Source organism: Scylla paramamosain, chromosome 25, assembly GCF_035594125.1.
Source record: "Scylla paramamosain isolate STU-SP2022 chromosome 25, ASM3559412v1, whole genome shotgun sequence".
In the NCBI taxonomy this organism is placed as follows: Eukaryota; Metazoa; Arthropoda; class Malacostraca; order Decapoda; family Portunidae; genus Scylla; species Scylla paramamosain.
This window is the reverse complement of record NC_087175.1, coordinates 2,805,001-2,820,000: the sequence shown is the minus strand read 5'-3', so window position 1 is coordinate 2,820,000 and position 15,000 is coordinate 2,805,001. Positions and strand designations below refer to the sequence as shown.

The window sequence follows — 15,000 nt, the reverse complement described above, 5'->3', positions numbered from 1 at the left end:
GATCCCCTCCTGCCTGCGCCGGTGTACAGTAAACAATAAACAGGAAATGTACTTTACAGAATGCATTAACATCATATCCATACCATTAAACACACACACACACACACACACACACACACTTTCCTCTCCCTCTCCCTCTCCCTCTCACCCCTCCCCCTCTCTCTCTCTCTCTCCCGCTTTGCATTCTTTTTCTTTGGTTGACATTTAGCCATAAAAGCAACCACCGAACCGACCACCACCACCACTACCTTCTCCTGCAGTGAATGTTATATAAGACACTGCCGTTCACTGATGCTCTCACTCCACTCCTCACAAGCATCCAAGGTACGTGTGTGTGTGTGTGTGTGTGTGTGTGCTCGTCCTTCCTGCCATCCATACTTTCTTGTTAACATCACATACCCAGAAAACACACACACACACAAAACTGATCAACTTAACAGAAAAAAAAAAGGAAAGAAGAAAGGAAGAGGCAAAAGAAGAGGAAGAGGCGGAGGAGGAGGAAGAGAAGGAGGAGAAGGAACCTGGAGGCGTTATTAGTTATCACATTATGAACAGGTGTGAGAGAGGAAAGAAAATGACAGATTTAAAAAGACTTCTGATTCCGATATTTCTGCAGGAGGAGGAGGAGGAGGAGGAGGAGGAGGAGGAGGAGGAGGAGGAGGAGGAGGAGGAGGAGGAGGATGAGGAGGAGGAGGAGGAGGAGGAGGAGGAGGAAAAGTGATAAAAGGAAAAGACAAGACACTGAGATGAGTGAGGTAATACGGTCAGAGAGAGAGAGAGAGAGAGAGAGAGAGAGAGAGAGAGAGAGAGAGAGAGAGAGAGAGAGAGAGAGAGAGAGAGCATGGGATGAGATGAAAACACTTTTTTTTCTCTCACTCAAGCTTAAGAAAAAAGAAGAAACTAGTTTACAACAGTTCATATTTAGACCTAATACTTTCTCACTTTCTCTCTCTCTCTCTCTCTCTCTCTCTCTCTCTCTCTCTCTCTCTCTCTCTCTCTCTCTCTCGTCTCTCTCTCTCTCTCTCTCTATCTCTTCCTTCCTCCAGAGAGAGAGAGAGAGAGAGAGAGAGAGAGAGAGAGAGAGAGTTCCCAACAGTGCTATGTGCTTACAAACCCGAAAGAAAACGGGGTGTGTGTGTGTGTGTGTGTGTGTGTATGTGTGCGCCCAGAGAGAAGAAAATTGGCTCATTTTTCTTCAATTTACCCAACCCGAGCCGCTTCGAACCGCCAATTATGAACAACTAAGTGAACCCAAATATGAACCCTACGAACCACACGTGCATTCACCTCAATTGCCACCACCTGGGTTCGAATCCTGGTGAACCGAAGCAACAGAAACAGCTCCATCTACGTAAACAGTTTGCTATAGTGATCATTGCTTCAGTGATTCGATTTTACAGTCCTAAAAACCCAGTGGTGAATGATTGGTTCATGGTTTAGCGGTGGTTTGTTTTGATGTTCATGGATTTACTGACTCGAAACCCGCGGAACCGTGAAGCGTAAATGAAGGATAAAAATCTCATCGTCTCTCTGGTTCAAAGTGAGATATAAACGAAGCATGGAACGAGACAGTTCAACAGCACCCTGAGTCGCCCACGCGTGCAATACCGTGGGAGAGCAAATGGAATGTTTCACGAATCAATTCAAGGCTTCAGTGGTTCGAGTGCTTCGTTTTGAGCAGTTCGGAGCTTCACAAATGGAGCAATACGGCTTCGTTCTCCGGTGAGTCGTTCGCGCGTCGCCTCTGCTCTTTTGGGACGCGGGGCAAGATTGTGCTTCGCGATCCGGCACGACCTGAGAGAGGCAAGAAGTGTTTTACGACCGAATTGAACTCACTGACAGCCTGACCTTTTTTTGCTCCTCCCGTGCTCTTCCTTCTCCTCCTCTTCTCTTCCCTCTGTTCCTCCTTCTCCTCCTCCTCCTTCTTCTTTTCTCGTCTTTTTATTTTCAACTTACGTTTTGATATTATTATTATTGTTTCACCTCGTATTCCTTTTTATTTTCATTCTTTATTTCTTCTGCTTCTCCTCTCTTTTCTTTTTTTTCTTTCTTTGATTGATTCTTTCTTTTTATCTCTCTTCTTTCTTCCTTCATTCATTTATCCATTGATTTATTCTGTCTGTCTGCCTGTCTGTCTTTCTTTCTTTCTTGTTGTTGCTGTTATTTTTTTTCAATTCTACTACTTGTTTTCTTGTTTTCGTCCAATTTCTATCAGCCTTCCATCTTGTTATTCTGATTCTTCCTCCTCCAACAATATTTCTTGTTTTTCTTTCTAGTTTTCTTTAATTATTCGTGATCCTGTTCTTGTTCTTACTTTTCCTACAACCCTTCTTATATTTCTGGTTTTTCTTGCTCTTGTTTTTTTTTCTTGTTATTATTATTCTCCTGTTTCTTTCTTCTCCTCCTTCTCCACTTCTTCATATTATTGTCTTCTTAGTTTTCTTCTAAATATTACCTTTCGTTTTTTATCTTAGTTCTTTTCTTTTTTACGTCTTCTTCAATTTTTCTGCTCCTCCTTCTCCGTCTTCTTTTTTTTCCCCTTCTCCCATTTCTCTTCAACCTCTTCTTTCTCGTCCTTTGGGTTTGTCGGTTCTTCTTTTGGTTCTTGGCGTCCGGTGCCTCTGAGGTCACATGTAATGGGTAAAAACTCATGAATACAGTATCAATCATCTTTATTTGTTGTACCACTCGTAGCAAACTCGTAATTAATCGCAGGAAGTTCACTGTGATCTCATAGTGAAGATTCTTGTGCTATGTCATGATATGCTTATAAAAAAAATAAAAAAAAAACAGTAAACGCAAAAGGAAAATGAAAAAAAAAAAGACCTATTTGTTAAAAGTGTGACTGCAAACATTGAGCACTACACTAACCTTCATTTCGCTATAATGCAAAATTCTGCGAGAGATGGAGCTCTTTTCTATTCAACATTCCGAAGATAATTTAATTCTGCGTCAAATGGCACGTCTCCATTCTCGCCGAGACAAAACGCACTGGATTAAATTCGCAGAAAACTGGTTGTATTTTTTTTTTCAAGGTTTTATCTTCTCGTTTGCCGTGCGCAGGAAGAATCTGAATTTCATACAATCATTCATGCAAGCACTTCTGGCCCATATTTCCAAGTTTCAGCTTCATCTGTGCAATGGTTCATGGATGCTATGAAGCGTTTGCACGTGCGTAACACAGATCCAGATTCAAAAGTCTCAGTTACGTACACCAAAAGATACATGACAGATACTAAGTTTGAAAGGAATCGGCTGAGTAGCTTTTGAGAGACCATAAGTGAGACATCTTCACACTTTTTGGAAGATATTCATCAACTCTACCCACCAGAGGCGACGAAACCTACATCACATAAAACTGAAAGAGTTGTCCTATCAGAGTGTGTGAACATAATTTTGCTCCGGTCGTAATAACACCTGCTGACGCGAAATACTGAGATGCTCCACTAAAACTGATATAACTATAGAATACCTGTGCTTTCATGAAATACTCACCTGAGCTGTTGATTACCACAGAGGTCCTCCAAGACACACCTGCAATGGAAGGAGGGAAGTGTTATGTAATACAGTCACAGATAGAGAACAGCTTGAAGGAAATGGTAAAGGCAGAGTGGTTGTGTTAATTAATGTTTCACCTATGGTGCTCTCTCTTTTCTCATATTATCTCACTCATGCTTTTTCTTTAATTCTTCTTATCCCTTCGATTTTTAATGGTAATATATCACATGGTAATTAATTTGAACAATCTTACATTGTTTCACTGAACAAAACTAAATCACCCACTTTCTAAAACAGCTTAAATATCTCCATCACACCTTTTACTGTCAACGGTGTCTTTTCAATTATAACTAAACTTTCACTGTAGAATTCTATCAAGCTTGAAAAGAGCAGCAATCATTCTATGCTCTAAACTTACATTAGCCCATTTTGTCAAGCTGTGTGATGAACCACAGCACTCAGAAGGTTGCCACTGACACCTCTCCCTTACAGATGCTGGTCAGGGTACTCTTGGGTCTCCTGGCGGTGGCACGTGGAACTCCGTGGGTGAGTTCAGAGCCTTTACTCCCCGTGCCCATACCCATCCCCTTCCAGACACCTTCCTCCAGCGCCTCCAGCAACTATGGGATACCAAGAAGTGACTACACAGCGCTGCAACATGGCATCAGCAGCAGCACGAGTATTGCCAATGACTTCCTATCCTCCATCATACGGTTCGGCCTGAGCATCCACGACGCTGCCCGGGCTACTTTCGGCTATGGTGACAGTACCAGTAGTGGGTATGGGTACGAGGCTCCCAATACTGGTTATGTGCCCCCTGCTAGTGAGTACGGGACCCCTGCCTATGAATACAAACCCCCTGCTAGTGAGTACGGGACCCCTGCCTATGAATACAAACCCCCTGCTGATGAGTACAAGCCCCCTGTTAGTGAGTATGTGACCCCTACTGATGAGTACAAGCCCCCTATTAGTGAGTATGTGACCCCTACTGATGAGTACAAGCCCCCTGTTAGTGAGTATGTGACCCCTACTGATGAGTACAAGCCCCCTGTTAGTGAGTATGTGACCCCTACTGATGAGTACAAGCCCCCTGTTAGTGAGTATGTGACCCCTACTGATGAGTACAAGTCCCCTGTTAGTGAGTATGTGACCCCTACTGATGAGTACAAGCCCCCTGTTAGTGAGTATGTGACCCCTACCGATGAGTACAAGCCCCCTGTTAGTGAGTATGTGACCCCTGCCGATGAGTACAAGCCCCCTGGTAGTGAGTATGTGACCCCTGCCGATGAGTACAAGCCCCCTGGTAGTGAATACGTGACCCCTGCCAATGAATATGAGCCTTCGACATATGATTACAGTCCCCCAGCTGAGAAGTATGGCACCCCTGAGACTGAATATGACCCTCCTAAGAATGAATATGGCACCCCTGAGAATGGATATAAGCCTCCTAAAAGTGAATATGGCCTCCCTTCTAATGGATACCTCCCGCCACCTAATGAGTACAAGCCCCCTGAGGATGAGTATGGCTCCCCTGAAGATGAGTATGTCCCCACTGAAAATTACTATGTCCCTCCTAAAACTCAGTACAGTTCCCCTGATAATGAGCACGGTTCTCCTGTTACGGAATATGGTACCCCCGAAGATGAGCATGGCCCTTCTGGAAATGAATATGTCCCGCCTGAAGATGAGTATGTCCCCCCTAAAACTGAATATGTCACTCCGGAAAATGAGTATGCTGTCCCGGATAATGAGTATGGTGTCCCGGAAAACGAAGAAAAAGACGATTCTGACCATTACATCGCGATCATCACCTACCCGGACACTCCTGCCCCTACATACATTATCCCTGTCGATGATTACAAGGAACCTATCAATGACTACCAGGAACATTCCGAGGGCCCCTCTGTAACCGTCGAAGAGGCACAGCTGATTGGGCAGAGTAAGTTCACGACTGGTCATGTCATTCCTTTGACTAGCCAACAGGTTTATACTGACAGCACCACTCCTTCCAGTGCCTACACGACCCCTGCTACCAATTACTCCCCTGCACTGAAACACGCCACTTCTCCTCCCTCCTACACCACCTCTGCACCAAGCTACACCACCTCTAGGCCAAGCTACACCACCTCTGTCCCAACGTACACAACCAAAGCACCGAGTTACACCTCTACTAACAGCTACACCACCCCAATGCCTAGCTACACCACCAAGTCTCACTACAACTCAGCATTCCCAAAGCGCAACCCGTTCTCCACCAGTCCACACTACGCTAAAGATTCCACATTAACCTCCTCTACACACTTCAGCTTCCCAAACAACAAGGGCCATGGCACACGCCCCACGGGACACAGCAACATCGCCATCATCTTTGGCGAACCCTTACGTGAATTGAGGCCCAATTTCAACAATCTCAAGGTCTCCAGACAGTCACGCTACAGAGGCGACCTCAGAAGTCCTGCCACCAGTCTTTTCTTAAACGTATCCCCACACAGGTCCGGGCTACGGAAACGAAAGACAACTCTGCCTGAACGGCCCAGAGTGGCTGTCTCCCAATCCTCGTCAACTGTTAATGGTTTCAGGCCCATTATCACAACCACTCTACGACCCACGAGTGCTGGCTTTAGGTTGCCCAATGTGAACCATCTCAGACATAGTGGGTCCACTCCTACTCCACCAACCGTGACGTATGGTGAGTTTAAACCAATCATCAGCACGACCCCACGACCCACCGCCGTGACTCACAGACCGCACCACGGAGGAGGCCTCAGACCAGTTATCACGACCACGGGACAACCTAACACTTTCGCACCCTCGAGCACCCTACAGCCCCACAGGACAACTCCGGGAGGGCACAGCTTCACCACGCCCCACAGTCCACTCTTGAGGATAGTCTTGGGTAATCCGCAACTCCATCTACCAAGGGATATCGTTTCAAAAGCACCACCCCACAACCAGAACCGCAATGCTGCCCCAATAAGACCTGGACACGGGATCAACCAACCGACTCACCCAGCTCACGGCGTTCAGGTGTTCCATAAAGGTGTGCCAGATGTGAGGGTCCAAATACCTGCCCATACACCTGTCCACACACCTGTCCACACCATACCTGCCCCTCATTCCGCCCAGGTGAGTAGGGATGTGTCTCGTGTTTCCATATGAGTTGCAGTTATGTATCTATTGCTATTTTTGTTTAAATCTTCTTCAGTCTATGTTGTTTTGGTGTTTTTTTTTTTCCTCCTCTTTTTCCTCTATCATCAAATTGTATCTGTGAAAAAAGATGTGTTGCAATTTCATTTGTTTTCTATACATATATATTTTTTTAGTATTTTTTTTATATATATATTTTCTTTTATCATTTTTTTTTTTTGACCTTCCTACACATTTTTTTTTTACTTTATAACTGTATTCATGTAAGAATTTTTACTATACACATGAAGTTTGTTTTTAAAATCGTCACCATGCATTTTTTACCTTATGCATTTAATTTTACTTTATAACATCATCCCAAAACACAACTCTACATTGTTACATTTTCTTTGCTATAACAACCAGACACTTATTTATTTCCGTACTACAGTCTCTTGCGTAGTGTGTAGTCCCCCTCTCTCCTCTCCCTGATAAAAATAACTCACAATTCCCCTTCCTGTGTATCCAGGCAAGCCAATTTTCACAGTGTTCTGAATGTCAACAAAGGACACTCAGAGCAGTGAAAAGGATCAAACACTGTATCACTGAACACCTGGAACACCTTTACATTAAGCTTTCCTGTGTTTACCAATACTAACACAACATTTAATTTTAATTGTTTCCTTCCTCTGTATTAAAAGCAACCTTCGAAAAGACATTTAATATCTTAAATATCTTTCTGACTCACTATAATGACAACAGCCTTTAACTCCAATCGTTCTCCTCCTCTATATATTTTCTATATAAACCTTCTTAAATTTCCCTATAATTGCCTAAATTGACAGAAAACTTCTCAATTTTAAACATTTCCTTTTTAAATATTGGCAAGCACCTTTTAGAACACCTTTATCTTTTATATGTACTATCAAACCCCAAACATTTCCTTCCTGTACATCAGTAAACACGAAACATTCTCTTTATCTATACAGCAAAACCTAAACGAAATATCCCCTTTATACTGCAAAACTCCGAATATTCTCTTGTTCCGGAACAGAACCTTTTAACACCCATCCCTTCCATAGGTGCACGGGACGTATGGCAAAAGCCAGTATCATTTCTCGTGGAAGGCTCTGCCGGGGCAAGTGTTCACGTGGAGCAAAGGGGACGAGTACTGCACCTCACTGGGCCCGGGCTGGGAGCTGGTGAGCCTCGAGCTGCCCGACGAGAACTTCTACATCAGCCAGGTCGTCGCCAAAGGTTCGTATGACAGAAGTAGGTGTTGGGTAAGGAGTTAGTGAGAGTGAGGATTGACAAAACTGGAATGGGGTTAGTAAGGGTGAGGTGGAGTTGCTGAAAGTAGAGGAAAGTTTGTAGGGTGTAGGGTGCGCTGAGGGTGATGGGAGCTTGTAAGGCGGGATACAGTTTGTGAAAGATGAGGAATGACCAAGAGGTAGGGTAAGGTAGAAGAGCGGTTTATGAGGGTGAAGGGAGAGTTCCTAAGGTGAAAAGTTATTAACACTAAGATGGAATTTACAGGGTGATGAGTTTGTAGGGTGAGGGAATCACTGAGGATGAGTAAGTGTGAAGGGGGGAGTAAGAGTGAGGAGATAGCACGGTAAGGAACAGTTATTAAGGGTGAATGTTGGTTTTTAGGGTGAGAAATTACTGAGGATAAAGTGAAGGACAGTTAGTGGAGTTACTGAAGGGACTAAGGGTGAGGTGGAAATAGTAAGGGTGAAAGGTGAAAGGTGAAGGGTGGAGGAAGAGAGTTTGTGAGTGTAGTTCGTAACCTTGCCTAACCAAACCAAACAAAATAAGCGAGAAAAACATATCGAAAAATGCATCATCAACTTCCGATTAAGAAAACACGAAGATGAGGAAGAAGAAAACTGATCAATAAAAAAAAAAGGAAAAGTAGAGTAAAAAAAAACATAATTAACTTTTGATTAGGAAAATAAAACAAAAGTTACTTAAAAACTTAACAAAAAGAAAAACCAATACTCAAATTTTGATTGAGAAAAAAGAAAAACTAGTTACCCCTTAAGAAAAAAAAAAAAGCAATTATAGAAAGGCAACGAGAAGACACACATTCACCGTTTTCTTTCCTTCATTAGAATACAAAAGAAAACGGAAAATGAAGTCCCCCAAAATGATAAAAAAAACGGTAGCCAACTTTTGATTAAGAGAGAGAGAGAGAGAGAGAGAGAGAGAGAGAGAGAGAGAGAGAGAGAGAGAGAGAGAGAGAGAGAGAGAGAGAGAGAGAGAGAGAGAGATACTCGTCACATATTCCACATTTTCTTTACTGCATTGAAATAAGAATTGAAATTTAAAGGGGAACAAAGAGAGAGAACAGAAGAAAAAGCACACATACCAAAAAAAAAAAAAAAAACACGAGACACAAAAGAGACAGAGAAAAAAAATAAATAAAACGAAACAAAAAAAAAAAAAAAAGAAGACTATGACCCACAAAACAGAGAAAAAAGAAAAAAACAAACAAACAAACATGAAAAAGACACGAGACAAAACAAAAAGAAAATAGAAAAAAAAACATATATATATATATAAAACAACAAAAAACGGTGACACATTCCACATTTTCTTTTATGCACCAAGATGGAAAAATATGAAATAAAATAACAACCACAACACTACCACCACCACCAACAACAACAACAACAAAAACAACAACAAAAACAACACTACCAACAACAAGGATAGTTCCACAGGTGTTCTCATTCCCTTCCCACAGAAAACGTGAAGTACATCTGGCTGGGAGGCTTTAGAGAACCCGGGTCAAGGTTCTTCGTGTGGCTGTCAGGAGGCGGCTTCAAGGGATACAACTGGAGCTCAACTGGAGGGTGAGAGAGAGAGAGAGAGAGAGAGAGAGAGAGAGAGAGAGAGAGAGAGAGAGAGAGAGAGAGAGAGAGAGAGAGAGAGAGAGAGAGAGAGAGAGAGAGAGAGAGAGAGAACGTGTGAGAGTGAGTGAGTGATAGTTTGATAGTGTGTGTGTGTGTGTGTGTGTGTGTGTGTGTGTGTGTGTGTGTGTGTGTGTGTGTGTGTGTGTGTGTGTGTGTGTGTGTGTGTGTGTGTGTGTGTGTGTGTGTGTGTGTATGAATTAATTTCCATTTTGTCCTTTCTTTTAATTTCCTGTCCTTTTAACATATGTGTCTGATTCCCTCTGTGTCTGTCCGTGTATGTATTTCATTGTCTATCACTCCTTCTGTTTCTCTCTCTATCTCTTGTCTGTATGTTTCTTTGTCTCTCTTTGATTAATTGTTCCTTTGTTTGATTATATGTGACCTTGCTTGTCCCGCTTATTTGTATGTCAGTATGCCTGTTTGTATGTAAATTTGTATGTTTGATCGTGTGTATGTGAATGTGTTTATCTATACACCCAATTACTCATTAACCTTTCCATCCGTTTTGTCAATGCATATATCGACCCGTCTTTTATTTATTTATTTTTTTGTCTGTCTGTCTGTGTGTCTGTCGGTATATCCATCTCTTTCTACCTATCCGTCTATTTATCTGGCGTCTTTCTTTCACTCCCTCCCTCTCTTTACTTTCCCTCTCACTCACACACCCAAAAACGATCTTATCTATATCCAGTCTCACCCACAAATTCAAACCAACACTTACTCACCACATACCAAACTCAGCCAATCTTACTCACACTCACACCCAATCTTCTCTATTTCCCCCATACGTGACTCATCCCTGCCCTCCCGCCCACACAGGAGAGGCGTCCCCCAGCCAGACAACAGGGAGGGCAACGAGTACTATATAGCGCTTCTCAACAACTTCTACAAGGACGGCATTAAGTGGCACGACATTGCCAACTCTCATGAAAAGCCAGTGATTTGTGAGAGGAGGAACCCTGGCCCCCACAATGCCCACGTGTAGATGACTGAGTGATGATTGGGTGGTGGTGGAACGGTAGCCAAAAAGAGGTGAATGGTGTGAAATATTTAGCCTTTTTTTTTTTTTTAAGAGAGAGAGAGAGAAGGTATTAAGAAAAATGAATTGACTGAATGCCTGACTGGTTGGCTGAGTGAAGCTACAACAATAGTTAGAGGTGAATGTTTTTACCCTTTTCTAGTGAGCTAGAGAGAGAGAGAGAAAAAAAAAAAAGACAGGAAAGGAAGAATGTACAGTTAGCAAGATTTCAGAAAGATAGTGAAAAAGAGAGGCATGGAGAGGAAAAGAAAAAGAGAAAGGAAAGAAAAGTCCACGTGTCGACCGTAAAAATAAAGAGATAGAGAGAAGAGAAGAGAGAGAAAAAGAGCAAGAGGTGTAAGAAGGTGAAATAACAAGAAAGGAAGAATGAAACGAAAGAAGGAAGAAAGAAAAGAAGGAAGGAAGAAAGAGGTAATAACACACACACATACGCACTCTTGCACCTGTACTTTGCAAGACAGGTGCGAAGGAAGAAGGTAAAAGCAAAGAGAAGAGAGAAAAAGTTTACACAAGAAGCGAAAGAGGAACAGAAGGAAACACGAACAGAAATGAAGAATAAGGATGAACAAGTCTATATATAAAACCACAAAATAACCTTTAAAATAAGAAAAAAAAATGTGTTCAAAGGTGTAAAGGAAGGACGAGAAGAAAAAGAAGAAAATGCGAAAGAAATAAAAGAAGGGAAACTGAAGGAACAAGAAGAAATTGCCGAGGAAACAAGGGAATGAAGATAAACGAGGACAAACAGGAAGATGGATAAGAGAGGTGAACGAAGAGGAGAAAGAAATAAAGGAGATTTAAAGGAAAGGAGGAGGAAAGAGAAAGAGAGGAGAAACGAAAGGAAAAGAATATAAAAAGTAAAAAAAAAAAAAAATTATCTACCCCCTCTCCCTCTTCCTTCTTTCGCAACTGCAGAAAGAGCAAATAAATACGAAGAAAAGGAGGAAGTAAAGAAAAATGAAAAAAAATGGAAGCAGTAGTAAGAGAAGAAGAGACATAATAGGAAATGGAAAAAAGAAAAAGCAAACAAGATACCACAAACAAAGAAGAAGAAGAAGAAGAAGAAAAAGAAGAAGAAGAAGAAGAAGAAGAAGAAGAAGAAGAAGAAGAAGAAGAAGAAGAAGAAGAAGAAACCAAAAAGACATGTAAAAAAAAAAAAAGGAAGCTACCAGAGAAAGGTGTGTGTGAAAGAGAGCGAGTGAGTGAGTGAGTGAGTGAGTGAAAGAAACAATTCATTCTTTGTCAATTTTGTGATGTTATAATATAAGTTTAGTGTATAAACTATGATATATATATATGCTTAGATAGATTGTAAGCAGAAGGAGGAGGAGGAGGAGGAAGAGGAAGAGCAAGAGGAGGTAGAAGAGAAAGACGAAGAGGAAGAGGAAGACAATTTATTTTTATTTTTTTTTAATCTTTGTTTGATGTTAACGATTTATTCTAATTATCTTCATCCAGTTCTGTTTATCATCCCACTTACTTGCCTCTCTCTCTCTCTCTCTCTCTCTCTCTCTCTCTCTCTCTCTCTCTCTCTCTCTCTCTCTCTCTCTCTCTCTCCGGACCGGTTCTTTTGAAAGTGAAATTATTATTGCGTTCAAAAACCGGTCCCCCTCTCTCTCTCTCTCTCTCTCTCTCTCTCTCTCTCTCTCTCTCTCTCTCTCTCTCTCTCTCCTGTGATATTTCAGGAAGCATTACTCTTTGTTTTGTACATGTGAGCGATAAATAAAGCTATTTTATACTGAAAATGTGAATGAAAAGAAACCTTACGATGGGACAAGAAAGCAACTCTCTCTCTCTCTCTCTCTCTCTCTCTCTCTCTCTCTCTCTCTCTATTGCAACTGAGTTCTATCATCGTTACAATGACTTTCTTTTCTTTCTATCTTTCTTTTTCTCTTTACTTTTGCGCAGCGACGCGAAGGAATCTCTCTCTCTCTCTCTCTCTCTCTCTCTCTCTCTCTCTCTCTCTCTCTCTCTCTCTCTCTCTCTCTCTCTCTCTCCTGGTCTGGGAAGGCGTCTGGCAGAAAACGGGCCGTCACTAACGTCAGGTTAGTGGAAAGAAAACGGGAAAGAAACCCAGCCTGACCTTGAGATTATATGGATGACTCAGGTATTTAGTGGGAATGCTGGGAAAGGAGGAGGAGGAGGAGGAGGAGGAGGAGGAGGAGGAGGAGGAGGAGGAGGAGGAGGAGGAGGAGGTAAAGGTTAATTGGTAATGATGTGATGCAAGGACAGGAGGAGGAGGAGGAGGAGGAGAAAAAGAAGAAGAAGAAGAAGAAGAAGAAGAAGAAGAAGAAGAAGAAGAAGAAGAAGAAGAAGAAGAAGAAGAAGAAGTAATAAAAAAATGAGAATATAAACGACCATTAAGAAAAAATAATAACAAAGAAATGGAAAGAGAGAGAGAGAGAGAGAGAGAGAGAGAGAGAGAGAGAGAGAGAGAGAGAGAGAGAGAGAGAGAGAGAGAGAGAGAAAATTCCCATCGCAGGCAAGATAGTGAAAGGGAAATGATGAGGCAAAAGTGCACAGTCATGCCGTGGGGAGTGACAGACACACACACACACACACACACACACACACACACACACGCACAAGAGGAGTTCCTATTCTGAAATCGCACGCAAAAACACACATTTGACCACCCTCTCTCTCTCTCTCTCTCTCTCTCTCTCTCTCTCTCTCTCTCTCTCTCTCTCTCTCTCTCTCTCTCTCATTAAAACTCATATACATTACTAAAGACCTCATTTTCATTTTTTATCTCCAAAGGATGACGCAACTTTAACAGGTACATATATAATCTCTCACAGGTAAGCTTAGAAACACCTGGGAATTGGATTGTAGTTCATTAATACATTACAAGTATAAAATTTCACAGTGGGATTGTGGAGTAAGACTAGATACCTTTCTCATATGAACTTACCACGCTAAACTAAACTAGTAAAGGCAAGTAAAAGTTTGCCTCTTGATATATATAAAAAAGAAGTGAAGGGTGTAGTGTTACAAATATCTGGATCACCGGTTTCAAGTAGGCACAGTAATCAGCATACAGCTTCTCGTGTGGAATTAATTACAACACCATGCAGGTACAGTCGCGTGCTACAGACATTATTAATTTGTAACACCTGTCCAATTAGGGATTACTGTTAAAAATACCTGGCACACCTGTTGAAAGAAAGTACAGTAATCGACATAGAATTTACTGTTTAATTAATCTAACTGACAACTTTGCCCAGGTGAAGTAACTTACTGGACATTTGTAACACCTGTTTAATTAGTGCTATTTATAGAGGTGCGATACTCAGCGTGCAACAAAGGCACCTGAACACCTCTGTTAAGCCAATCAGCAAGCCGTCCAGGTAAATAAGACTAATTCAAGAAAACGCCACGTGCTACACACAGGTCTTATAAGTATCTGGAGCATCTGTTTAAAGAAGATACAGTAATTACCATAGAATACTTCTGTACAGCTTATTAATGACAATCAACAGGTAAAGTCACGTGCTAGACACCTGTAACACCTGTTTAATTATCTTATTTATAAAGCTGTAGCAATTAAACAGTTGAATACATCTGTTAAGCCAATTAGCAAGCTGTCCAGGTAAACGCCGCGTGGTACAAACAGGTGTTACAATTATCTGGAACATCTGTTTAAGGAGGGTACAGTAATGTGTATAGGATGTGTGTGTACAAATTATTAGACACTGAACAGGTAACGTAACATGCTACACACTTGTAACACCTGTTTAATAAATCTTTAGAAAGGTGAAGCAATCAGCGTGGTACAGACACCTGAATACACCAGTATAGCAAGTCATTCAAGGTAAATTAACACAAATTCAGGTGTAAATTAGCGTGCTGCAGACACCTAGAACACCTGTTTATCTTACTACCAATCAAAAGCTGGTTTTAGTATGGTGCTAAGGATGGACACCTGTAATACCTGCGTGAACTGATTAGCAGCAGGTAAAGGTGGACAAGGCAAATTCTGTTACTTTCAAAAGGGAGGCCTCAAGACACTACAGGACTAAGGTTTGATCTGTCCTATTTATCATTTAGCATTTTCAGAGGGCTTATTTATTTATTTATTTATTTATTTTTCATCAGTTTTGTTGCCCTTGGCCATAAAGAGTAACCAAACTAGCTTGCTAAGATCTCTTGGGAAACTTAATACTGTCACTCGTAATATGCAAAGACACCTCGGTAACTATGCCAAGGAAGTCACTTAACCCAACCTAACCTAGCTTAATCTGACATAATCTTATCTACCTTAAGGACTAGTCAAACCCAACACAACCTAACCTAGCTTAATCTGACCTAATCTAATCTACCTTAAGGACTAGTCAAACCCAACACAACCTAACCTAACCTAGCCAAACCTAAATAAGTAAACCAAGAACCTAATTAACCAAAGAAACTCGTGAAAAC

At 41.7% G+C, this 15,000-nt stretch overlaps 1 protein-coding gene across 1 annotated transcript; it reads left to right on the top strand.

Annotated features, from left to right (window-relative positions):
- The first annotated feature begins 276 nt into the window (after positions 1-276).
- On the top strand, positions 277-11,650 carry LOC135113091 (mucin-2-like). Its single transcript, XM_064028119.1, has 5 exons — positions 277-324; positions 3,991-6,624; positions 7,707-7,881; positions 9,374-9,482; positions 10,362-11,650. The coding sequence occupies exons 1-5, from the start codon at positions 292-294 to the stop codon at positions 10,525-10,527; spliced, it is 3,117 nt and encodes a 1,038-aa protein (XP_063884189.1). The 5' UTR covers positions 277-291; the 3' UTR covers positions 10,528-11,650.
- The last annotated feature ends 3,350 nt before the right edge of the window (positions 11,651-15,000 follow it).